Source organism: Varroa destructor, unplaced genomic scaffold, assembly GCF_002443255.2.
Source record: "Varroa destructor unplaced genomic scaffold, Vdes_3.0 BEIS01000001.1, whole genome shotgun sequence".
Lineage (NCBI taxonomy): Eukaryota > Metazoa > Arthropoda > Arachnida > Mesostigmata > Varroidae > Varroa > Varroa destructor.
The window spans coordinates 33,748,401-33,774,712 of NW_019211454.1; the positions used below are offsets into that span (position 1 = coordinate 33,748,401).

Consider the following 26,312-nt stretch of genomic DNA (forward strand, 5'->3'; position numbering starts at 1 on the left):
TTATGTTGTCGTCCCTGTTCATAGCTGCCTTCGAGGTTCGGCCAAAGAACATCGCATATGTTGTCGTCCCTGTTCATAGCTGCCTTCGAGGTTCGGCCAAAGAACATCGCATATGTTGTCGTCCCTGTTCATAGCTGCCTTCGAGGTTCGGCCAAAGAATATCGCAGATAGCTGGTGAGACTAACCAGATGGTTCTGGTAATCATGACATTTTAAACGCACATAGCACACTCAACCGTTCATCAGGTCCTCTTAATTATCGAAAAAGCGAGCAATCCAACTCGGAAAAGAAGCAGAAAAAGATGAAGTCTTATTTGCCAAACAATGATCATTGAGTAAACCTTCAATAAATTCAATGGACCTATGCTGTTAGATAAGCACGGTGACGTTCACCGAAGGTTGAAGCATTCTTTAATTTATACGTATTAGCTTCGCATTACCTTATGCTTCACTCGCTGTGCCGTTTATATATATATATATATCGCCTATGGCACTAATTGGTAAAACCTATTTACCTTACTGCGAGAAACTTTTCTTCTTAGACCTATCATATTAACTTGCACAAATGCAAAAAATAAATATTTCCCAAGGTGCAAGCTCCCTAAGTACAAATATTGGCATTCGAAATTCCGTTGAAACGGAAGAGGAAATTCAGACAGCGAAGATGGCGGGGCCTCTAAGTACTCTAAGTCGATCGAACCGAATAATGCCCAACAATCGATTGTCTTCCCGAAAATATCACTGTTTTTTCAAGATGCTAATAAGATTACCAGTTTGTAGAGTTCCTAACTTTGTAGTTCGATCAGCAGTGGACTATTTAAAGCATCGTGCGATATACAAATCAGTCGAGCTTTGCTCAGATGTGAGCCGATCAATCCAAATCTCTGCTGCCTCTATGTAGACACGTATTCCGTAGTAATAACAGCATCAGCAACGACAATTCTGAGAAGTACAGTTGACAGCGCAGTTGCCCTCACGAACCCGAAAAGATCGGTGAATGGGTCTTGTGATAATATCCAAAACAAGTGCCGCTTGTACTGTTTTTTTGTTATTATGGAAATTTTAGCAGGATAATTTGTATACCACTTGATAAGTTGGATCTGATTTTTTAGTTTGGGTGAAATACTGTTTGTATGCAATAGATGTGTGTGTCAAAGCGTAGGTTGACGGTTACAAATATTTTGTGTGCGTAACGGCTAACGTTTCTTCTTCTAATAGATGCTAATATGTTTTTGGCTCACTTTCTCTCTACTGACCTATGTAGCTTTATGAAACAACTCGATCTGACGGTACGAACTATCAACAGGATGCATAAGTCCACAATTCTAGCAAATAAAACTCAGTGATAGGCAAATTCAAAACATTGTCGATTTGACAAAGCTACATTAGTGTAAAACGATCTATTTATATATCATTTCTTATTTGTACGCAAATTATACTATACTTAAATACATTGCGTGCACATTTTTGCTGAGCTCTTGCTTTTACCTATATAGGCATATACAACCGAGCTAGCGTATATATAGGCTATTTATCTTGTCTATATAGTGTGTTTTCGCCGTTATGATTTATCTACTGTTTTTGTGCCCTATTTTATCCGCCTGTCAAAATAACTCTAATTACCTGAGTGTATCGCATATTTTTTACCTTACTTCGTAGTCCATTTGACTTGCAGTAACACATTGACTAAGCATATACAGTTAGACAAATTGCACCCCGTATATCCCTTACATTGAGAGACCACTATTACATATAAAGCAATTGCTCGATTTAATTGTAGTAGTATCAACTATAATGAGTCCTTCCATATGTAACCAGTTTAGCTTTGTACTAACTCTAAATATGATACGCTGGGACATGCACGCTTCCCTTTCATCCATATGTGCTCGCATAAGTTTATATTTTGTTCGTAGTTTTAGACTTGCCGCATCGAATAATGAGGTTTTTATGACATAAATATTCTCAATGTGTCTGCAAATAGTTTACCTACTGTTTGAAAAGTTCAAGTAAAACCTCCAATTACAAGCGCAGTTTATCCCTTTGAACTGCAAACTAAAATCTCAATAGTTGTTCTATTATATCAACAAACAGCTAAGAAGCTTCCACGGTAAAGGCCAACGCAAAAACTCTGTTTCCCCTCCGCAACGTCGTTCATGCATTAGCATTGTTTTGCAGCTAACGTAAAAACGGCAGATAGATGCAGACCAAACGGCATCTTTTTGAAACAGTATTTAATTGATTACGAACAGACAATGTGTGACAGACGCAGTAATTTTGCTATTGGATATATAAAACAAACCAAGGCAGACTCTACGCCATTGTTTCTTGTTTTTTTTTTGCGCTTGTAATTATTACAAGAAACTTACTATAGAAGCGTACAACATTGATCAAATAAGCAAACTGGAATAAATGTTTCTAGTTTTACGTCCTATAGACCAATAGGGCATTGCGTCAGACGACTACGTCTGAATATATGATAACTGTAAAGTCCGCTTTCGGTTAGATTACTTCTCGTGTACTAAATTATTGTAAGAATCCTGCACTCCTGCATCCTTATTGGGGCAAATGAGCGAATTTTTAATCCGAAGATGAGCTATAAGCTGCCGAAACCTTGAATCAAAAGATATTACACAGCTTTGTGCTTCACAAACAGCTGATCCACAATCCACATGTAAAATGCTAGATCTTATTCGTGGAAGGGTAGTAATGTAAGTTACACTTACGCATTTGATTATTCGAAACTTCGAATTAAGAAACGAATGAGTTCAACACAAACCATATACCATATGCACAGAATCACGAATTTTGTCAAAGTATTTCGCTAAATGGATGAACACAGTGGTCGCTGAATGTAAATGAATTTAAGCGACTGGCGAGTCGTTGCAGCCGACAGACCGACTTAGAAGAGGGTACCACCTCAGCACGGTGCAAAGGCTTAAATTCGCATTTGGATTTTTCTAAGCAAATGCCGCGTAGCCAAAGGACAGTGTTCCGTGCTACACACAGGTTTACTACACGAGTCAATTTTTAGATATATTGTGTTTAACCAGACAGTCGAAATACGAAATCGCCAGAGAATAGGATAGCCTCACGGTCGGATTACAGTGTATTAAACTAGTGCATATCTGGGCGAATCTTTGATGCACGATTATATCTTTCGAAATGTACCTAATTGTAAAGTTAAGGACTAATGAAAAAAACTACAATCGTTTAGTTTTTATAAAAACTAAACGACTGTAGTTTTTTTTATGAGAAAAAAAGGCTTTTATAAAAACCTTCAAATTTGTGGTAGGTCTCACACACTCACTAGACTTGTAGCAAAATCTGGTTCACACCGCTTGATTTAAAGAAAGGACAGTCATTTTAGATAAATTGTTGGTAACAAATATTTATATTCTTTTTGTTAGCTAGTACTCATACGTAGCGCAGCCAACGTTTCAAAATGCAGTTAATTTAACTAAAGTTGACGTCCCTCCTCCGAGTACTTTAGATTGATGGGCATACAACAGATTTTTACCACAAGTAATGGAATCAACAAGCAAGTAAATCAAGGCAGTAAATAAAAAGTAGAAAAGAAAGTGTTGCCTTGCTTTTAACCTTAAAATATGTCCTATTTCGCTCACACTCAGATTTTTAATAACTGGGAGTAATCTATGCGATAGAAGAGTTCTTACCGTCACTGGATAAGGGAATACAGGTCCCTGATTATAATTGGAACCATAAAATAGGTGCAAAAGATATTCTTTACAGTTTGCTTAATTGTTGTGATTTATTTACTTAAAATTGTGCTTACTTGTTGATCATAAACATGATCTTAGAGTAAATAAAGGTTGTACTTAAAGCTAATAAAGATATAAAGACAAAGGCAGTTTAGCATTATTGTTAAGATAGAATGAATCTTAATTAGTATACTAGGAGAATAAGATTTTTATTTATCAAGACGAAGTGTTTATGTAGATACGTTTAAACCGCAATGAAGTGCTCGAGCACTACGCGTTTGCTGGAAGCTCCGAATCAGTAAACTGCGTACGACAATGGGTCAATTTTTACAAGCAGCAAAAGAAACTTGGCCCCTAGATACCTCTAGATAAGGTACTTAGCATGCCCTACAGTCTTAAGTCTGGTACTAAGTGACGACACTAATGCTATATATGTGATGATATGATCATACGACAGAAAAAATTGATGTCCATTACTAACTGTTATGCAAAACGTGCCAGAAAGCTGATCGATTTATTTATAAAAAAGATTCGCTGAAAGATACTGAATGCTTACTACGATTTCTATGGCTAAGCGAATGTACGCAATATATATTGCATAATCTCGTGTAAAAGAAGACTTTTTTTAGGTGGCCGTGCAGCATCATCGGGCGGAACTAATGTCGAATGAAAAGTTTAATTGATTTTTAAGCTAGCCTAGAGACAAGCTGTAAGTGACATTTTCAACTTGGTCCCCGATTTTTTTTCCATATGTTGCTATTTGGCAATGCACCTTTTAACCCTAATTTTGAGCACATAAGCGGTACCGCAAGTGGCATTCATATTTAAGGTTATTCGACTGTACCTCTGTCCGTTGGTTATTTGATCTACCATGGAGTACTTTCATCCGTTGTAACTATTGTTACCGAATAGCGGCGATGATCACTTCGGACACCTCCACGTTATGGCCAGCAGTGATAAGGTTCTGAAACTATACGAAGCGCCAGGGTCCTGGAAGTAGCGCTTCAGTTTATCGGCTTATTGTGTATGAAACAATTCTGGTCGGGCTGATGCCGATATTTTATACTCGGACGGCTGATTTGATCCACATCACATTCGAATTCAAGTTGTTTTGACCAAAGTTCGACCAGCAGTAATTTTTCAGGCAAATCACAATCTACCAATTTTTTCGAGTTTACGTTAGATATTACTGTTAAGTATTGCTTCAGATGCGTAGCTCCCAGCATGAGAAGGCGCGTGTCATATGTCCAATCTCAAACATGAATCGTTTATTTGTTCCAAAATTAAGGAGGCAAACATGCTACTACTGCACCACCATGTTATCGCAAGTACGGGGCGAACAATATCAGTTTTCTGCGATGGTTTGACCACAAGAACGAGAAAGCCAAACTATGACTTCTCCAGGCGTATTGGAATATGATCCGTCAGCAAAATCAGCATCGTCGGCAAACACGGGTGTATCAGATAAAACCACTCACAGATAAACCGCTTTTAGTTTCTACGTAAGGTCATTTTTCATGGCTTACTCGAACTTCTGGTGGTATATAGTAACATCATTACCCTTCAGATGATATTCTAAGTTTTCCTTTAATAAGGCTATTGGTGTACATTTTCCTGCCATGTTAAATCTTATTAATTAATTCCAACTTTCACACTGCTAGCTTGCAAGTAAACTCCGTACTATTTTTCATTTGCTACAACCCAAACGCATTTATTTCTTAATCAATAACCAATAAAGGCCCTACTTAGCTCCTGCCCAGTTAATCAACACATTTCGGTTTACTGGTTTCTAAGCATACCTAAGCACGCATGATGGAGTAGACAGAAGGGTCGAAGGCCTGAAATCAATAAGTCTTCCAAAGTTGTAAGCTTGTCGGGCACATGCAAATTGATGCAGTCCTATACCTGCGAACTTGTTGATTAAGTTAATTCTTATACTTCATACAATAAACCGCTCTGATATATACTGCTTTGGACAAAGACATCATCCTTCTAAGTGCATATTAAAATGGAACCTGTATATTTTAAAAAAAAAGGACCAAATTGTATTTTCGTATAAACAAAAAAGGAAAATTTGAAAATAAAGAAAAGCAAATATACATTTATATAATCATAATGTTTATTAGAGAATGCGTGTGGTTCAATTATAAAACAGGTTTTTTGTCTATAGGATATTTACAATGATTAATTTTGTTTATGCTGCCATATCCTCGAGATCATACTCAAGCTACCGGCACTCGCCTAGCATTATTGCTTCTTAGCAACCAGTATTACATTTACTCTTCTTTTGTACTTACCTTTCCTACGTTTCTACTGATAATAAATAACACTTCGAATAAATCGGTTGCCATTTCATTTTCCAAGTTGATCATCTACTTCACATAAGAGCAAGTACCTTACCTGGTATACCTAATCTCCATACAAATTGGTTAAATGATGCAGTGCCTGCAGGTGCATAACTAATTCATATACGGACAAAAATCTTATATGACTATTGAGAACAAAGACGAAGAGCGTTCTAATATTTTTAGCTGGTACAAAGCGACGGGCACCTTTTAGAATTTTATTTATCTTCACAAGACAAACGTGGTTGACCAGTTACACTCAATTAATCTTCGCTAGTAATTATTTTAATTCTATACACCTATGTTACACTTCAAGAGACAACGGCGGAGTAACTATATACCTCCATAATAGTTTTCGATCACTAGCAAAAACTATTTAGTTCTTTAATGATAAAGCTACAGTTTATCCTTATTTTGATCGTCGTGCTGACTGAAGTCATAAATGTGTCTTGTTGAAGCTCTATCACTACCTCTCTCTAGTGATCACTTAACTTTTTTCTAGGTTGCTTTAGCGTCAGCATGCTGGCTCCCAATGATAACGTTCTGGCCATAAAAACGATTTGGCACGCTTTGGCCTTTTGCCCTTAATCAATCTTCCTAGCAGACCTGACACTGGTACTCGTCTCGATCATGTTCATGGTGCCGGGAGTGGCCTCCTCGCAAAGACAGACCCTGAATTTTGAACTTTCCTAGCTTGTCGGATTATTGATGACCACTGATCCCGGCGAAACTGTTGGTACATCCCAATCCACTTTCGCTGAATATCACACAGCTTTTTTCCCCCATACTTGCAAAAAGAACAGAAAAAACCATATAGATGTGTCGGAAAATCATAACTTGACCTGATGCGCTTAACGCTTAATCGCGCAACTAAAAAGTACTTTGCCCATAAAATCCTTTCGAAAATGACTTTAATATCGTTACTATAAAAGTTATAGAGCTGTTATAAAAAAAATTCTTCTCCTCTTTAAGTTTAAAGCTAAGCTCGGGGCCACTCAGTTCGTTCTTTAAAGATTATCAACTCTTATCCGAACGACGTCAAACCCTATTTCACCTCTATGTTCTCATTATTGACGAGGTAACTTATACACAAATGCTTCGAGTTATACGTTTGGTACTTAAGTTGTTAGACATTGCCTCAAGCGGTTGGCTCCTAGCACAATTCGAGCTACGTCCAGATTCAAGCCAGGACCACCTTGTGTGTCTAAGTTAGTAGACAAACATGTTACGCCTGTACTATTACGGGGGCAGAGATAAGCAGCCTATATAGGCCTAGCCAAAAAGAGTTTTTTTTTTTTGAACATAGCTTTATCCGTGTGACTCTATTAGATTTCTGTATAGGTCCTGCACCAAATACTCTTTTATATAGGGCCAAAGATAACTGATCAGTAATAAATGTGAACATATTCCTAAATTGAGTAGAAATTTAGTTATAATTTTGTGAAACGTAGCACAAGTCGCTTTTTCTGAAGATTTATAATAGAATACTGGACGGTAATGGTGACTGACACTCGCGATATTTATATAGCTTCTACAGTAGATGATGGACCAAATAATACTTTGACAACATTAGATATATTTAAAAATAAACTTTTTCAACGTTTTTCCTTTTTATTTTCTTTATTTATTACAACAATTATTGCAGTTACGAATAAATTCAAATCATGTCTGTAGGTTTGATCTACCGGATGCATGGCATCGCTCAACCGTCACGCGTTCAGGACAACCGTATCACTGTTCTATGCATACAAATGTGCTTATATGTTTATTTAATATATATAGAATATATAGTCGACCGTATTCCTGTAAGGAGAGACTTGGCATTACATAAATTCGATCCTCTCTCTCTTACTGCCTCATTTGCACAATCCTATATAATACTCATAAACTTATACCACACTATATATCCTGGAAGGTCTGAGCAGCATCCGTTCATGGCATAGTGACTTCGCTCACAAATGTAAAAAAAACAATCATTTCAGCTATTTCATCTTTCATAATACTTTGTATTGGTCAAGTTGAGAACGGTCCCCTCCTATTATGTAAGTACAAAAGAGGGTATGAAAGTCTATCTTATAAGAACTGATATGCCCATATTAAAATACAGTAATTTTGCTCGAGCTCAATGAAACAAAATATTAAAGATATATACACATTGATGTTTCAGTATTTACAAAGCCTTTCTCTATCGGTATATGATTATGTTAGGACAAGCCATACACCATCATAACGTGTTGCAGCGAGTTTTTTTTTTTTTATAAAAAAGAAAATGTTAAATTGTCATTTGCTGTTTTTCAAACTCGACCGCGCCCTCCTTCGGTAGTATTTGATTTGTCTATTTTAATCAGCAAATGTGTTTTTTTCACATGTCGCCTAGAAATATAGGAGCACACTAGTCTAGGAACAGCCAAACTATCATAATTAAGGCTGACTTAAACTGAGGTTTTCTAAAAGGTCAGTCGATTTAGCGTCTTTCAAAAAGCAGGTATATAAAAATTATGCAGTTCCATACATGACTATTAAGAATTCGGCATTCTGAAGGACAAAATATGTTTTCTGAAAATTATTTTTGATGTTTCTAATAATAATTGTTGTTAAATTATAACATTATCATGCTTGAACCACTGTTTGGTCCTGTCTAACCTGCATTAAAAGTTAGACAGTTTTCAAAACAAAATGCAAAGTCTCAAAGGCAATTATCTCAGGCTCGATGCAGCATATCAGGCCGTACTGTCTATATTTATGTCATGCTATTTTATTTGAGCTAGTTCATAGTAGCCCCGCACTAATCAATCCGGGGTGAACAAAACATTTTGCATCTAGACCTATATTTTGGCATGTGTGCAGACTTCTTTACATCTCATGTCACTGAGTCACCCTGTTGAAAAAAATCTGAACGTACTTAAATTAGGTTAGGGCGTAAATAATTAGAGAAATTCATATACGTACCTAGCATTATGTACAGTGCGAGCACACAGTGGTCTGAAAAATTAGGCGTCGCCATAATCAGACTCAACAATATAATACTAGTTTTTTTTTTTTTTTTATGTACAAGCGTTTGAACTGAATCGCTGCAGCTACCGTGTTTTGAATGGGTGGATAGCTGTATATTGACAGCAATGCACTTCACTGCACAGAAGGAACGAATGGGCCGATCAATACGAGAGTAATTTCAGCGATGCGCGCCTCTGATCCACTCCTGAACACTAACAACCACTACTACTTCTTGCAGGTTAAATAGATGGATGAACACTTCATCTCGAAGGAGCCACTGGGCAGTCAATATTCTGAGTAAAAGTACACCTCTTGTGGATTCTTGGTCTTGGCCGCAGCGGAAATCCGCTGTGTGGTGTATTCTGTTTAAAAATAGCTATTCTTTAGCATATCTCTTCAGCAACTGGTGCCCTTTCCAGAATCTCAATTAATTCGCCAGTGTTAGATAATACGTCAGGTGTCTTTATTCTAGCTGTAAATGAGTCCCTCCTCTGTTTTTGTCTCTGCGCTTGGCGCGGTCGTTTCGCGTGTTCATCGGACTCCCCTAGCTGATCGGGCTGCTTGGTTAAACCGACGTCAATATTGCCACTCTCGCAATCACCGTTATCTGGCGTCATCTTCACAAGCTCGGTGACGTCCCGAGCGATCTCTTTGATAACAGTAATGTCTGTGAGATCCTTTGACGGCTCCTTAGCTTTCGTCGACGATCCGTTGCCAACGGCATTGGTCAAACGCTCACCTTCATGTCGTTCTTTAACACCCTCGAAATCACTCGCTTCATCACTAGAATGTATTTGAGCTGTCGTCGTAATAATAATTGAGCCAGCTCCACCCTTTGTTTTTTTCTTCTGTAGGGCAAATCTGGCGGAAGAGCAGATACTTGGCGAGCTTGCTCTACCACTCTCTGGACTAGCGGCCCGTCTTGCCGTGCTTGCTGGGGCCATCTCGGATGAGGGCGTAATTGTCGACGAATAACCCAAGTCAGAGTCAGCACCGCTCGGCCTTTGTCTGTAATTGTTATTTGCGTACCGATAAGGTGAACTAAGCACCGTAACGTCATTTCCATTGAAAGAATTGAGTAGAAGACTTGTCTGAACACCAGGTTGACTTTGCTGGCTTTGAACACCGGCCGAACCACACAACTGCTCGGCTTCCTGTTCTGACGGGATGAAGAGCGGAACTTGCTGCTCCCTACCAGATGTATATGTCGCGGCGTTCCCAGAGCAAATAGTGAATTTTACCACTACAGCTCCAACGATAACGAAAGCCACTATAAACAAAAGAGGAGAAAACAATTTATACGTATCTGCGATACGCTTCCGTGAAATTGGGTTTACAGAGCGATCTTGTAGATTGATAACTAAAATAATAAATCTGTAAAGATTAATGACAACTTTGTGTTGGTATATCAGAATATGTGAAAGCTCAACGTGTGTTTGCTTATGGGTGTTAAGTATCTGAATTAGCGAGGTTTTTGATGAACGCAGCATAATAAATCAGATTTTTGTTTTTTTACTACAGTTTTAAGTTAAATTTTAAAAAGTTGTACAATAAACAGGAATATAAAAGACAAACCTATGACAAGCACAGGTCCGAATCCTAAATTCGAACCATATCCAGTAGATGTCTCCTGCAATACAAAATAGCCTTGGTAAAGTCGTGAAAAATTTTCATGCGATATATGGTAACTTGAAACTAAGTACATATATTACATCGTCTAATGATATTCAATTCGCTTGCAGATACCGAAATATAACGTTTGTAATATATGTATATACCTATATATATTTATATATATTATCTTAATATATATAAATATTAAAAAAATGTTAAAAAATAGGTAACAAGCGGGTTTATCTCAAAAAAAAAACAGTTTTAGAGTTTGAATCGCTGTGGTACCGGCGTTTCCTCCTGTAGTACAGCTCTGGTGATAGCTGAGGCGGTAGCGAAGTAGATATTAAGAGGCTGTTTTGCATAAGTCTCGTGTGCGGACCTGGACGGCCAAGCCAAACATTTTTACGTAGATCTTTCTTATAGAAAAGATAAACCTTTAGAAAGCAAAATTCGCGTCCAGATTACAAATCTGTTGGTATGCCATCCTCCTAAAGTGGCGGAAACGTAACAGGAGCGCAAAGGTGACCTAAGGCCTAATAAAAGTGCAGGAATAAATGGTACAGAGGATACAAAGCTTGCGCACAAAGTGATAAGCAGGTGAGGAATTCGTGTATAACGAACATATATGGCGATATGCAATCCTTCTAACGTGAGAGAAAACCGGAAAGCGCTGAGAGCGTGCACTTCATGGCTCTCGCAGCTGTCACCTAGATCCGGTAACTATAAAACAATCCTCGTCGAGGGTCGGCCAAACAAAAACCTTGCTTTGATAGTACGTACCTCTATGGATATCATATCATAAGGTGATGCTCCATTAACGACTCCTCGATAACAGTGTGGCTGAGCTGCGCAATACGGTTGATCGAGGGCAACGTGGGCCAAATTGGAGACACACCAGGCGCAAGCTGACGCTTCTAAAACAGAAAAAGAAAAAGCATTATAACATAATTTTAGCTAGCATAGAAAAATGTTTAAATGTATTTATGATACGATAAGGCAATGTCAATGATGACGTCCGTCATCAAATCCTTATACCTTAATGAAGCACTCTTAGAGCCATCTCCTCTTTGCTCTCTTAGAAACAAACGACGGCGAAAGCTCTAGCCTCCATAAGGAATTTCATAGAACTGTGCTCAAAATTAATTTTGTAACAATTCATCCATTCGAAATTCTTTAGACAAATATATTATTTATAATGCCTACATACATTAGCAATGTAAAAAAGAAGATTGACATACCGTAACATTCGCTCGCGCTGGCCTTAAGGGGACAAGTTTCAGCAAAGCATTTTTGCAAAACGGTCGGTGATCCTGCTACTGAGAAAAATGCTGGAACAAAAACTTCTTGCGAACGTAGGCTAGGAGCGCATAGGTCTAGAGATCGGTCGGGCGTTGAACTGGCACTGATGTCCCCTGCGAAAGCGCTGCATTGACCAGCACCGCTCATCGTTCTAGACCAGGCGCATTGACAGGGGCACTCTGGATCATCTTGGGCCATTCGACGGCAATTCAGGCACCCGCGATCATTCTGTTTTTAGCAAAGCATTAAAAGACCAACATGATAATTGCAATTGTCATTTATCACATGCAAAAGCCTATTCGAGGGGCGTGATATACTTCGTTATCAAAGCTCGTACGTAGAAGAGTGCAACATGGAAAAGCTATAATACCTTTTAGAGAACAGAACAAGGAAAGCCAAGAATTAATATTACATAGCCGCGAAATACTTTTTCGATGGAGATATATTTACGTCGATCGTTTCGACCCTTAGCTTTTCGTACGCGGCTAAATGCCCCTAACAGTTCGTATCTTACATATATGAGGGATCAACATAAGAAAAGAACTTACCACTCCGCACGGCGTAAAGGCTTGCCCACTATGGCAGGTTTTGTTGATAAGCCCTATGAACAAATTTGACCGCGCTATAGCTGAGACGTAGTATTTGTGGCAAGAAAGTTCATTCTGAACGACGTTTATAAGTGCGTTTGCAAGTGACATCCGCAGCTCATAGGTTCGTTGCACTGTGCGATCTGACGGTGATATACATGCTGATTTCTTTGAGAAATCCTTAAGGCTAAGGATTTCGTTGGCAACTACATGTTCTTTGTGCGCTATATGTAGTGATTCTTTCGGAGTTTTCGGAGGCTGTGGGAATGTTGCATCTATCAGTGACGGATGCGATACAACATATCCTTTGTGGTCCATAAGAAAACACGTAATATCACCAAAGCCAATGGAACGTACGTCACATTCCGGAAATAGGTCTCCCATTAATTTGCTCAAATAACCAACGTTCAAGTCCATTGCTACAACGGCTATTACACTATTATCACGTACCAGAGCGCGGCTCAGCGTGACTACTTGGCCGTAACCAGCCGCATCGAGGTAAGGTCCCGTCAAAACAGTACGATCCGTTAGTTCAGCCGCTTGAGCATACCACTCACGCATAGTGGGGTCGAATCTTTGAGGAATTATTGTAGCAGGCCACATCATCATAACTCCTTTTGCACTGGCTATATACCGCCGAATCGCGATATCCAATGAAGTATTAATGTTCCAGTCTTTCGTCAAATAGGCTAAGAGTCGAACTTCTTCTCTGATATGAGATTTGACTATTCCAGGATTGGTCATCATATTTGTCTGATCGAATAGATAGTGGCTCAATGAACGCACGCTTTCTTTCGTCTCGTCGGTCATCTGATGTGCGAATGGATTAGCAAAAGCCACCTCACTCAAGAATACACCCAGCGCTTGTGTTGATGCTAGCTGATTTGAATGAGTACATTTCGATACCTGAGAGATAAGGTCGAGTCGGTGATATACCAGTGAACGGCCTGAAATTTCCTTTAACGATATGGGACTCTCGAGCGCTAGAACCGGTCGGTTTGTGGTGCGATTGGCTACGAACACTGTAAATGGGGTGCCTTCGACATTTTTCCATGTGTACTGCACAGAGTTTTCTTCGTTGGAGAGATCGAAGCGAGAATATCGAAAGAGTTTAAGAGGTGGCAACTCTGGCTCGAGTGACGATACTAACGGAGAAGTTCCCTCAACGGCAACAGCTTTACCAGAAACAAACATAGGATGTGACATGATATGTCCGGTTTCCGCGTTCAGCAAAAACGCGTAATGTTCTGGAGACTGCTCAGGCATCTGAAGATCTTCAACGAGATAATGTAACGGCAAATCAAATCCCAGCACACCATCAGGCACGGCGCGATTCATGCCCATAAGCTTGACAGGTAAAGCAACCGTAACGAGCAGTTGTCGGCTGATCGGGTCAAACCAGGGAGAAGAGTAATTCATTGGTGGGAAAATATCGGGTGGAGGAAACGCCTCCACAAAACGGCCCGCCGTGGCTGTGAGATTATCTGTTGAATTTACTACAAATGATGCCCCCCTACGTGGCTCAACATAAAAGCGTGAACAAACAAAGAAAAGAGTACAGTTAGATCTATTCTATTAGCGGCTACAGTATTATTTGAAGCACAATCGAAGATATCAGCAACAGGTTATACGTGTTCAATTTTTCGCTAAAAACACAGAAAGGACAAAACTTATAATGGATAATTAATATTAACATCGATGTCAAAAGCGACACAAAAGCTAACGTGCTCCTCAGCTGAAGTTGATCACTAATATAATTCCTTAAATATGAATTTTGATGTTAGAATCTCTTCTCTTAGTATTACCTCCGGCTACCCTGTATGTCGATAGGCGTGGCTGCTATCGCCTCAAGAAAATCCTTAGCAAAGACAATGCTCCTTCGAGAATCACCAAGCATGTATGTGTTGATTACTACTCGATGACGTTTTAATTCCCTTCTGCGCAAACTAATCAAGTCCAAAATTTCCTAAAAAGTCGGATTATAGTAATTACTACAAGTTACTAAATCTTTACAAGTCTTTGGTGTGAATTGTTTAACACTCATATGAAAAGGCATCGAGATATGTTGGAACAAAGACCTTATTAAACATGGGAAGGAGTGGTTTACGGATATTCTTTGCTTAATTATGTAGCTTAAATTAAAATAAAAACTCAGGATACCTTTTTGTCGTGGAGGTGTGAAAACTTTCCCATTGAGATAAGAGCGACAAGTACATCACTGTAGCTATCTTCACTTGATGGCGTATTTCTAAGCAAATCAAACGCCTGAGATAGAGCTTCCTTGTGGTTTGTCAAATCTGGAAAAAAGCAATGTCAGGCTTTTTGTGTGACTGACGATACAATTATAATTCTCTACAGATACACGTTTCAACCATGCGTGTATGCCTATTGTGTGTCATGTTTAATCATCATCAGTTTTGTTTCCAGTCTTCTACAACTATTTTAGCGTTTAATTAATCAATCTTAAGTTGATCGTACATAATTTTAATAAAAATATACTTTGCCTAAGAGGCGGAAGAACTCCATAAAGTTACCACTCAAAAACAAACACTACAACGTGTTTTGCTGGCTATATTATACTTGAACGATTTAAATAATTCTAGTGATCAACAATCTCTCCCGGAAGCCAATAGAGTTATCTGGCAAAAAGTGAACTCATGGTTTGACTGAACAATATGTTAACGATTCTTCCCCAGTAACGTTTTTGTCTTTTGGTTTAAATAATAATAAATGTTATCTTATTTAAGAGTTGCAAAAAAATATAAGAACATAATGTTATTACCATATTTACGGATCTCAATTGCTAGAACCTAGAGTCACTAGCTGTACTATACCACTATATCATGTCACACATGACTTTGCTTTCTATGAAACAGATTAGGATCAGCCATTGCCCTAAAGAGCCAACTCGTATCTCGCAATAGGCATAGTTTTCGGTTTCATTCTGCCTCCTGAGTGGCTTCTCACTCCTACTTTCGGTATCTGGGTATGTAACACCGTCCTCATGTCTTGTCGATTTTTTCTTCTCAGTAAAGGAAAACTGCCTTAGTTCGTCATATGAAGAGTCTCTTCAGATTCGTCTCATCTTTATAGACAATGAGTTTGAACGGAGCGTAAGTACACAATAACACAGGCTATGACAGCGGCAGCGGCACTAGGCGTTTTGCACTATACGACGATAGGTGGCCCCACTTTCATGGTGTGAGTTTGCCAAGGAGCATAATGGTTCGAAAAAGGACAAGTATCTCAAGTAACATACCCTGCACCTACATAGAAAACGGCCAGAGCAAAAACGTCGTGATGCACAATGGTGCAGCGAAACTATGAGGCAAACGTGCCATATTGGTATATGAATGTAGACCAGGCATCTAAATGATAGGGCGCTTAGCCTGTTCGTTGCCTCCTCGATATTTTCTTTCGTTTCATTTTGCTCGCCACATGAAGATTAACTAACTACATGGATACCAAGAGCAGACTGATAATAATTTCGAGAGATTCGTTGGGACATCGGCCCGATGGCAGTAATCACAAAGTACTGAGTGGAGAGTTCATAAGGTTAAAACATCTTTATCACTTAAATTAGGCGATTCTTAGATCCGACAAACAAAATCGCCTCTCAAATTGATAACTCTAAATTTCTGTAAGGTATAGATTTAGTTGGCGTATTCAGACTGACAAAAGATATGCCCACTCTCTGCCTACTTCGACGACTTATTATTGAATTATAGCAGTCCAAACTAATGGAAAAAAAATGACTAACAAAGTATATACTACCTCCGCATATGTTCATCATGAAATACATTTTGAAGAAAATGATATTGCTCAAAGCTAGCATGTAAATAAATAATTTTAAAAACATCAGCCTGCAGCCAGAACCTTTCGGCATCGATATTCGAAAATAGCGAATTTAAACTGGAAGCAAAATTAAGCTATGCACGTGCAGTTTGAATTCTACTTACTTCCTTTCTGTTTTATGTTATCGACAAAATCCAGCATCCCGCGTATAGCTTCATCATGGGCGTAGACTAATGTTTGACAATCAGGCGCCACGGTAGCCTTGTCTGCTACGGCTATAACGGCCAGTCTGTCTTGAGGGCTTAGATTCTGGATGAAGAACCGTGTAACCGCCTGACACCGCAATATAATAAAAATGTTAGGCAGTCAACAGACATGAGCCGTAACAAGCTTTCATAATGGGTTCTTGGTTTTATTTGTTAACATAAAAAAAAGCAATGGTCGTTGCATAGAAGAGTTTATATTTCGGGATTCTAATTAACTGAAAAAATGACAATGGTACTGCTGATCCGAATATGCGACTAAAGCCAAAACTCAGAAAAATAATATACTGACTAACACAAACCTTGCCAACCTCAAATTGGGATTCCGCCATATGCCCTCCGTGGTCAAAAATCATCACCACCTGTTTGGATCGTGGCCGAACTCCACGTGTATATGCGGCCCTGTATAGACAATTTTTTTAAAAACACAAACAAAAACCGCTTACGATATGATAATGATCCAATTATGCACGCACGTTTATTGTACATAAAATATAAGTGTAAGTATCAAGTTATCTAAGGTAAATACATAAAACATTTTCGACTGACCGGTGCCTCGTGACGTCCCCACAGAATGAGCTCGCCCCAGTCACTGCGGGAAATTCAAGATGCGTCCGCTGTGAAATAAAGAATTGCCATCGAGCGGCAGGAACTGAAGAACTTATCCGTTCAAAAATTTGAGTCAGGTCATAGAACGATTCACTTTCCCGAGATGGGGTACAGCTGGCGTTGGTTACAACCTAAAAGAAAGAACGTCAAAGATACGGCAACGCTCGAAAGTTCTTTTCGCCTAAATGTTTTGCGGTTAAGCTCTGCAAACATATACATTTATCTGAACTATACATTTCTTGGTAGAATCCCATGAGAAAAAAAAATAATTGGAATGAAATAAATAGGAGCGCACTGGAAGTTATGTAGTCATACCTCGGAGTTAAAGAGCGGGTCGAACGTTATGCCCACATCCTCAATATTGAGACCGCAGCAGAATTTTGGCCGCACATCGGTTCGCCTTGGTGTATGTAGCATCACATCTCGAATACCTTGTGAGCCGTCTTGTAAGGCCTGTTTATATACAATATACACGTAATTTTTGTCGAGCGTTTCAGTTTTTAGTTAGACATAATCTTACAATTATGCATTCAGAAACCGTTGGTTTATGACACAGCAACAAACCTTAGCTAATTCTCGGTGTTTCTTCTTAAGCGCTCCGTGAACCCTGGACACAATATCATCTCGGCTGAATCGTAAAGGTGTGAAAGACAACCGTTCCAAATTAGCCTGCAATTAAAAATGCATTCACTTACTTTTCTGACGCTTAGCATTATGCTAATAAAAAATAATGGTAATAATAATAGTAACATATGCTATTATTATTATTGAGGAAAAGATTAAAATATTCTATTTAAGAACAAATGTCTTATTCCTATCATACTAAAAGAATCTAATTTATTTAAAAAATATTCTTGTTTAGAAAATCACGATAATAAGAACAATAATTAATAATAATAAATACATTCTTTCCTTAGTAAATCAAATGTATTTATTAGAAGATAAAAAAGCCATATAAATATAATGCATATGTATGTATATATTTTATTTTAACACCCATTAGTTTTACGAAGGAAGAGGAAGAGTTATTTTCTGGCATCATTGCTTGTGTGCGTTAATTAACCTCTGCCCCGAAACATATATGCAACATCCAAAATCTAGCGGCACAACTGTCTTGGTTTTCTGCTCTTTTTTTATACAGGATAAAAATTATACAAAAGTAGCAACAATGAGCAAATATCTCGGACAAACAAAAAAAACACCCTACAACTTTATCGGTCGGATACTTTGGAACCTCACGACGTCATCTGGAACAAACAAACAAACAAATAGAAAAGCTGCAACACTTTTTACAGGTAAAGTACTTTACCTCAGCACATGCTCCTATTGCGAAATTGGCTGAGATAAGCTGTGCAACTCCCAACCAAGCTGTTAGTTCCTCCCTTCATTGTCTATTAAGACGCTCAATTACTTTCCAGCTCGTGTCGTTTTAAAGATTATACACCAGATGATGTACTTGTTAAGTACTTATAGATGCTGATAGGTTCACGATATGATCCCGATTGTCTTTATACTTGCACTACTGATACAATAGGTCAACTGATTATTTCTGTGTATTTGCGGCCGAGTGCTATAGATCACTTCGAACATATCATCGCTCATCAATGACTGTTGTCTCCCGGACGCAAGCCTGCTCACATGCATAACTCAACTCCCTTCATTAATATTATAAAAAATTCATGTATATCTAATGATTCGATAGACTTGTTTTCGACGATCGAGCAATCAATTTCGATCAATAGCCATTAACAAGAGTTCGATGAGCAAGAGAACTAGTGTCGACCGGAAAGAGACAACTAGCTCAACAAGTGGAGAAGGCTCGAACGAAAAAGATTTTACGGGAAGAACTACGCGCATGTTGATTGTAGGTTAGGAAACAACGTAACCTGACTAGGTCTAGGAAACGCTAAGCACACGGCGGACACAGAAAGCGTGAAGGAGGTACGACACGCGAATGTTATGACAAGACATTATATCGTCCCCACGATCGCCATCTTGTCCACACCGTTCAGGCCCATCTAGTGTCTCCAGTTTGATAACACTTTGAGGACGGTCCTTTTAAGTAACAGGCCGTGTGTGAGAGGAAGGGGGCGGAACGGAGATCGTGGCGTACTACTGCTAAAATACGTAGCTTTCTTGTATTTTCAAACACAAGAGGTGCAATGATTAGAACACTAAGGGTCTTTTTTTACTAATGCAATTAAAGGGACGAGCTTGTGTATCGCATAGATTTAAGAATGCAGGAAAGTGGGAACCAGTGAAATTTTTATGATAAAGATCGATGACTATATTGCGATAAAACTATTGAGCCCATGAAAGATTTAAACGAAAGTATATATAGGGTCATAACGAACGAGTTTCAAGAAATTGATGACGTATATTGTTCATAAAATCAATAATACCATAAAATTTTACTTGTTACTTGTTTACCATAAAAGTTTACTTGAGTAAGTAAACACAAAGCTTTTTTTAGTTAAATATTAAACAGATAGATGCGCTTGTTTCAGTTAGCTATTATGAGATACTATATATTTAAGCTTTTTCATGTTTGTTGCTTTCCTTATTTCACTAACGTTTTCGATAAGTCTTCAAGTAAAAATTTCTTTAATTTGTAGGTTCTGTGAGTTTTCTCCACGCGTCGGGTCTTACAGGAGACCACATGATTTCAATGTCTTAACTAAACTCTTATGCCCTATCGCTGAACAAGGACATAAAGGAGTACCCGGAGCTCTTATTTTGCCATTAAAATAGTCTATGTCTGACAGTAGTATGTTGAGCGTCCCGAAGCCAGTTAATTAGCTTCGGCATAAAATCTACCAGTTTTTGTTTATTACTTTATTTCAATCTAAGCGGGAATGACTTACTGCATTCGTCCCGATAAAATTCAGTCTAGTTAGAGTCATGACCGCGCTGTAAAAGGTTCAGAAAGATTGGATGGTGTTGACGCGTTCGTAAAACAAGCCCATGTATCTACAAGTAGGAGACAACGTTGTAGGTGTGCTCTGCTTGGTGTGATTACAAAACGTACATGCATTATAATGGAAAAATTAAACTTAACATCTCACAGTAATTTTACAATTGTTTTTTTTACATCTTGTCGTATTAAATGTTTCAAAACAACGTTGTTGCTTCTAGCGGCTGGCTGGTGGCTCCATAGAAAAGTATGTTGTAATCTGATGTTGACCTTAAATCACCTCACGTGTCTAAATTTAATAGGCAAGTATATCACTACGAGATAATCACAGCAACACATCCTGTTGACCTCGACCCCCCAACTGGGGAATTTCGAGTGTGTGATTTTTAAATACGTGGTTCTTGTAAGTCTCGAAAGCTAATGAATGGATGATCAATTCGGTAATTTATCGGATATAAAAAAAACAACGCAGCGCAGTACTATTAGACATTAAAGTTAAAGGGAGATGCAGCATAGGCACTTCGATGCTACCATGGTAGCCTATAGCGTTGTATCAGTCTCTTCTTGTTCTGCTTTTGAAGTCCATTTTTTGCTCTATGTGCCAAGGGGGAACAAAGATTGGCACGACGAAAAGCTAACGTTGATATGGTAAATACGAACGTGTTCACGATATCAACGTTTCACAGGTCCTGATTATGATGTTTTTAAACAATCGGACTTGGACTGGCGTAATGCAAGTCCGATTGCACCTAAGTATTAGTACTTTGATGTTAGTCACAAGGACAGCGATAGTTTACCTTTAGTTCTAGTTTAGCTAATCGCAAATCACTATCTAGTGGCTGAATTATCATAGTCAAACTACCTAAACTCATTAAAATATATGCTTATTCACCTATAAAAGATATACAACATGATTTTGTGTATATTTAATTACCTTGAACTGCTCAATCTAAACTAAGAATCTGATATGAGTGACAAACAGTTCTTGTCATCATCTACAAATTTTTGTCAGATCACATGATTACGCCTCGTGGGTAGCTAAGACTCCTCTAAGTTGTTGCTATTGAAGCGGTTAATATGCTCCTAATTCTGGGTATCGACATTGACATTTCGTAAATATTATAGTTCAATTGATGAAAGAGCTAGGAAAATGTTACAGCAGTGTATTTGCAGCGCACTTTGACTATCGCTAAAGACTCAGAGCGAATATTATCGATCGCAACCTAAGAACAAACAACGCGTTAACGTTGAGTCAATCTGAATTTAGTTTGCGGTATTACGCCTCAGCCAACGAATGCTGCGAACGGCCAGCGCAAAAATAGCTGATCGTGCCGCGTGCACTCTAAGTTCATCTGAATTAACCTATCCAATCGCTAAGGATTCATACCTAGGCACAATTTTATAAGTCAAGTCTCGAATGCAACATTCTGAAACGTTAACCTAGAGCTTTTCAAATAATTCTACAAGTAATCCATTTAACAATACTAAAAGTTCGAACTATACACTGGCCCAATCAATAGCTACATAGGTCATACGCCGAGCTAGAAGGCTTCTGTCTGTGGAGGCTTTTCTTACGCTTGTCAGAAATATTCTAGCTGTTCAGTTCGACGATCCATTTCAAGTCCTTTAGGTGCCGTATTATCCTCTAGGCATGTCATGCACACAAGGCAATAAAGTTGAAAAAATACACGACTTGTTTTGCCGATGCTGGGGCTAAGCATTCAATCTATATATGTACACTATATAAACAACGCTATACAAAGAACATGAAAAAAAGTGATTGTTTAACGTCCCGAAGCCAATGCTACATTTGTCACGATATAGTCGTGTGCACAATTTTACAACATATTCCACGGTTTTTCTTTTCAACTATATACTAAGTACGTTTTTGCTATGCGTTTGTCCAATTTTGCGTTATTAGGAACTTAAAATCCCAACTGATATTCTATGGTGCAGTACATATAAGTAAAGGAGAATTCCAATATCCGAACTAGGCTGCAACAGATCATTGGTATCCATATAAACGACTAAAAGCTATAATCATTATATAATGAATCAATTGCTTAAGCTCAATTGTAGCCTACCTTGCATTAAATCATTGACACATTTTTTTTTATCTTAATGTCCATCTACTGCATAAGATACACCTGCTAATTAAACGAAGAATTATAGAATGCATGTATGCGCGAAAAATAGTTATTGCATTTACATAGGTATATACTCAATCATTACGATATCCTTCCAGCGCTTCGATGTTTTGCCGCTGTCTCAGTCTGCCAAATGGACATAACGCATACGACTCATTGCGAATAGTTAAGCCGTCATAAATTTATTTATAATAAAATCGAGTTAGCTAATTGAATTCCACAAGTATAAATAAAAGAGGGCACCTAGTACCTTGATCCGACATTATTTTTAAAAATACAAGTAACTCAACCATCGAAAGGGCGATACACAGAACAAATGTAGTGAAGTAAATCTCTCGTTTACCAGAAGGGGACGTCGCACCAAATCGTAATACGACAGAATCGTGCGAAATTAATACAAACAGAATTATGGCCATTACAAATGAATGAATGATAACATAGAAAAAATATCAGGTGAATGGTATGTGGAGTCTAGACTAAACGTCCCCTAAAGAGATCTCAGTCACTTAGTCAATTAATTATATTAGTTAATTGATAGACCAAAGTTTTTACCATAAATTAAGTTACCATAAATTGTATGGCGTATATTCAAAATTACATTGCCCATATATATATATATATATATATATATATATATATATATATATATTGGTGCCTAAAATCCTAGCACACTAGAAGGCCTGCAACACTATAAAAGGTACACTATCTATTCAATGCAAACAAGATCACTCAAAGCGGTTAGAAAGCAGCCAAATTGAAAGCTGGGTACTTACTGCGGGTTGAATTTAAAATTCAGAACAAAGATTTAACTGAGGGACGAATGCCCAAAAAATATGTTGGTCATTTGAAAGAGTAGAATTGGTATGGAAAAAGAAAAGGAATGGTATTCAAAAAGTAATCCGACTATCATGTTAATCGTATTCATTTCTTGTTTAAAAATGTGTTCGATGACATGGTAAGTAATCATTCACTTTAGCCGAATGCTAGTCGGGATTAAGATTGTCTTACTCAATAAAGTTTATACAATGTCCCGGGTGTGGGCTGTACAAGGAAACCGATGCATGCTATCAATAGCCGTGATGTTTCTACTTACAAAAATTTTTCTGTACGATTAACCTAATGCACCAACCTGAATATCATCAAACTTCAGATTCATATGAGGCATTCGTTTCAAGTGTTGGCTTAACAGCTTCGCTCGATCAGCATTTGAATTGAGATCCTGTGCAGATGTTGCGCTGAACAGAACAATCCATGCACAAAGAGCCACGGCTGCCCCGCTTCCGAACCCGCGAAGGTAGCAGAACGCCATGGCGACAATTTAATTGGCAGAATTTGTCATGGAATAACGAAAATAGAATCTACACACTGTTGAACTTCCTCCACTCAATGCTGAAGTTCACTTTTCGCCTTCAGAGGACAAAAAAGCTGAATACTCTTATTTACAACACCCGTTATTGGTACTGACTGCCGAAAGTGTACACTGTATGTACAAGTATGCTCGTTATTACATTTAGAATCCTGTTTCTATTTGAATCATAACACTGTATATGACCAATAAGTCAAACACATCCACACGACTGCACAGTTGTCCTTGTGTGCTCATACTTTCAGAGATACTATAAACTCGAATACATAACTAAACTAAGGAATCACTGGGGGATTTTCCGCCACTTCTTATTCGCTCATCATTTTCTTTGAGCCTGGCTGCCTCAGCTGCTGTTCTGACTTATTTTTTCTTCGATAACCGACAGATCTTCTGCTTCAATACATTTCTGTACGCAAGACTCCGGCTAGAGTCGAACTGTGTGTACGCGTGATACCCACAGAACAACTGCTCTGTCAACGTTCGGTGTCTAATCCGTCCGTTCAATTGTGCTTTTTGACCGGCAGCAATGTTCGTTCGAAATGCAGTATTCAAAAAGGCTCATCACCGATAGACGTGAGTGCGGACGGAGTGAGCACTTTTGGTTATGGCTGCGTCAACCTTTCGACGAACGACGGCCGCAGCCTGCTTACAGGTCTCTGCATATTGTCCTGCCTTTCATTTGTTTTTCTTCTTTCTTCGTCACCTCTTTATCTTTCTCGCTGTCTTCCCTCATCTCCACTCGTCCTGTTGCGGCCAGGAGAGGCCCAAGCCCTCTTATTTGTAAACATTCACCGCACGACTGGTACCCTTTATTCTCTGCGCCTTGGTTGCCCTGCGGCTTTTACTGCTAGGATCTCAAGTGATCAGCCCTTTCTAGCGTAGAGAGGGTTAGCAGACGGTCGGCCTCTCTCTTCTTTAAAGGACAAACATGTTTTGGTTAGAGAAGAGCTGTTGCTACTATTAAAATGTCTCTACAAGTTAATCACAGTGAGGATGCAAGAACTAAAGCGGACGGAAATAAATCATCTATGGTTAAACAAACAGGAATACCAATTCCCAGGTATTGGTAAAATATTGACCCGAAAATCGAACGAGAAAATGAGGACGGTTGAACGTTTTTAGCAGACGATATTGGCGATAGCTTCCTTCGCCTACAGATCGCTGCAACCCTTCATCAACACAAACAATACTCGCTCAGTTGGATGGAGCAGAAGAGCTGGACGCTTAGCTGCATGGCACACGTAGTGGGGTCTAATATCCGCGATGTATTTTAGGAGGAGATTGTTGCGTCTACAAATAGCAAGGAACATCAATGATAAAGGTTTAGTTCGACTCTGCCTCGCAACGTGCTGCCGTACGCTAATCCTACAACGTTTTGCGCCGTGTCTGAGCTTGCGAAACTTTCTTAGTTTACGGTTCTACTTTTGGTTAAGACACTTAACACCATAGATCATTATCTGTAAAAACAACAGACGTTCAAAGCAGCAGTTTTCTGTACATGAGTTCGTGTTGGTTCCTTAGTAATAGCACTTTTCTAATGTTATTATTATGATAACAGAGGGCATTATTACTGTGTAGACATAGACATTTCTAGCTATTTTGAAAAAGTTATATTGCTCATAACTGAACAGAGTTTAACTATTGAACTAAAGTAGTAAATATTGCCTAGAAGCAATTACCCCTTTTTATGCTGATCTTATCACCCTCGCCTGCCTATAAATACTAATGATCGTTTATGCATCACAATCGCCTACAGCGTGGAACGGATCAAATACAAGCACCCCGACTTTTATTTATTAGTAATCATGGCAAAGCTCGATTTTATAAAACAAGCTGCAATGCAATTTATTGACTAGCACGCTCCAATTATCAAATGGTAATGAACGCCGTATCCAGCGAAGTTAACATCGTAGTAGCCGAGTGCAGTGAGTCCGTAACCATTACCAAAGACGGGGACTACCAGAACACGGGCAAAGGCCACAGACAACGGTGAAGGCGGTAAGAAGGGCGAGCTATATCGGCAGCAAAGAAGAAATATACGATAATCGATATTAATATAAAAAAGCAATACAAGCATTAAAGAAGCATATTAAGAGCATGAACTTCGAATATTTATTTGAAGTGTGCTCATGTCCGTAAAGTATATTTAGCAATTTGTTACAATATTGGTAATGATTTGGAGGAAACGATCTCGGAGCAAATCACTTACTATGACTTCGCCCTTACGATGCTTGCAGTTTCAACCTATGTTTCACAAGACTGCTTATATTCTAAACTGATTTTCGGCCGACATGGGGTGATGCTCTCTTCAAGGGACGTTTTTCTACCCTTTCTTTTTTCATATTATCGAGGATTGCTGTCAAATAGCGTTTGCTCCTCAGCGGTTTTAGGGCTGTGTACAGAATCTGAACAGCGAAAGGAGAGTACCGGTTACCTGGCGAAGATGACTAGGACCGTCCATCCATGCGCAGTATCGAAAAACTGTACCGGAAAGGAGCTATCAGTGGTTCTCTCTATTGATCTTCTGCGATTTCCGTATCTGGCTGAGCGTTCTGGTCACCATGCGTAAAGCTGTCGCGACAGCCCAGCTAATTAATCAGCCCATGTGTTCTCGTCGACGAACAGCAAAACAGTTGCGCGAAGTCGTTCTTGTCAATGGTA

The 26,312-nt window shown here is 38.7% G+C and overlaps 2 protein-coding genes across 5 annotated transcripts in view; both read right to left on the minus strand.

Moving 5' to 3' along the window:
- Positions 1-2,879, minus strand: part of LOC111243272 (calcium-independent phospholipase A2-gamma-like) — a 16,236-nt gene extending 13,357 nt beyond the window's left edge. The window contains exon 1 of one of the 3 annotated variants that reach the window (XM_022788559.2): positions 2,723-2,879. The gene's annotated coding sequence lies outside the window, so the exon portion shown is untranslated. The remainder of the gene's footprint in view (positions 1-2,722) is intronic. The other 2 variants (XM_086977030.1, XM_086977026.1) reach the window with 2 other exon arrangements.
- A 4,758-nt stretch (positions 2,880-7,637) lies between these two features.
- Positions 7,638-24,503, minus strand: LOC111255603 (VWFA and cache domain-containing protein 1-like). Of its 2 annotated transcripts, none has more exons than XM_022817730.2 (13): positions 23,415-24,503; positions 17,789-17,893; positions 17,540-17,677; positions 17,165-17,355; positions 16,927-17,017; positions 16,517-16,685; positions 14,718-14,854; positions 14,363-14,523; positions 12,519-14,070; positions 11,910-12,198; positions 11,452-11,585; positions 10,633-10,687; positions 7,638-10,327 (listed from the first exon to the last, which is right to left on the minus strand). In XM_022817730.2, exons 1-13 carry the CDS (start codon positions 23,592-23,594, stop codon positions 9,441-9,443), a joined length of 4,089 nt encoding a protein of 1,362 aa, XP_022673465.1. In that variant the 5' UTR covers positions 23,595-24,503; the 3' UTR covers positions 7,638-9,440. The 2 variants fall into 2 exon arrangements, with proteins under 2 accessions (XP_022673465.1, XP_022673463.1); XM_022817728.2 differs by having other exon boundaries at positions 16,918-17,017; positions 23,415-24,502.
- Between the last annotated feature and the right edge of the window lie 1,809 nt (positions 24,504-26,312).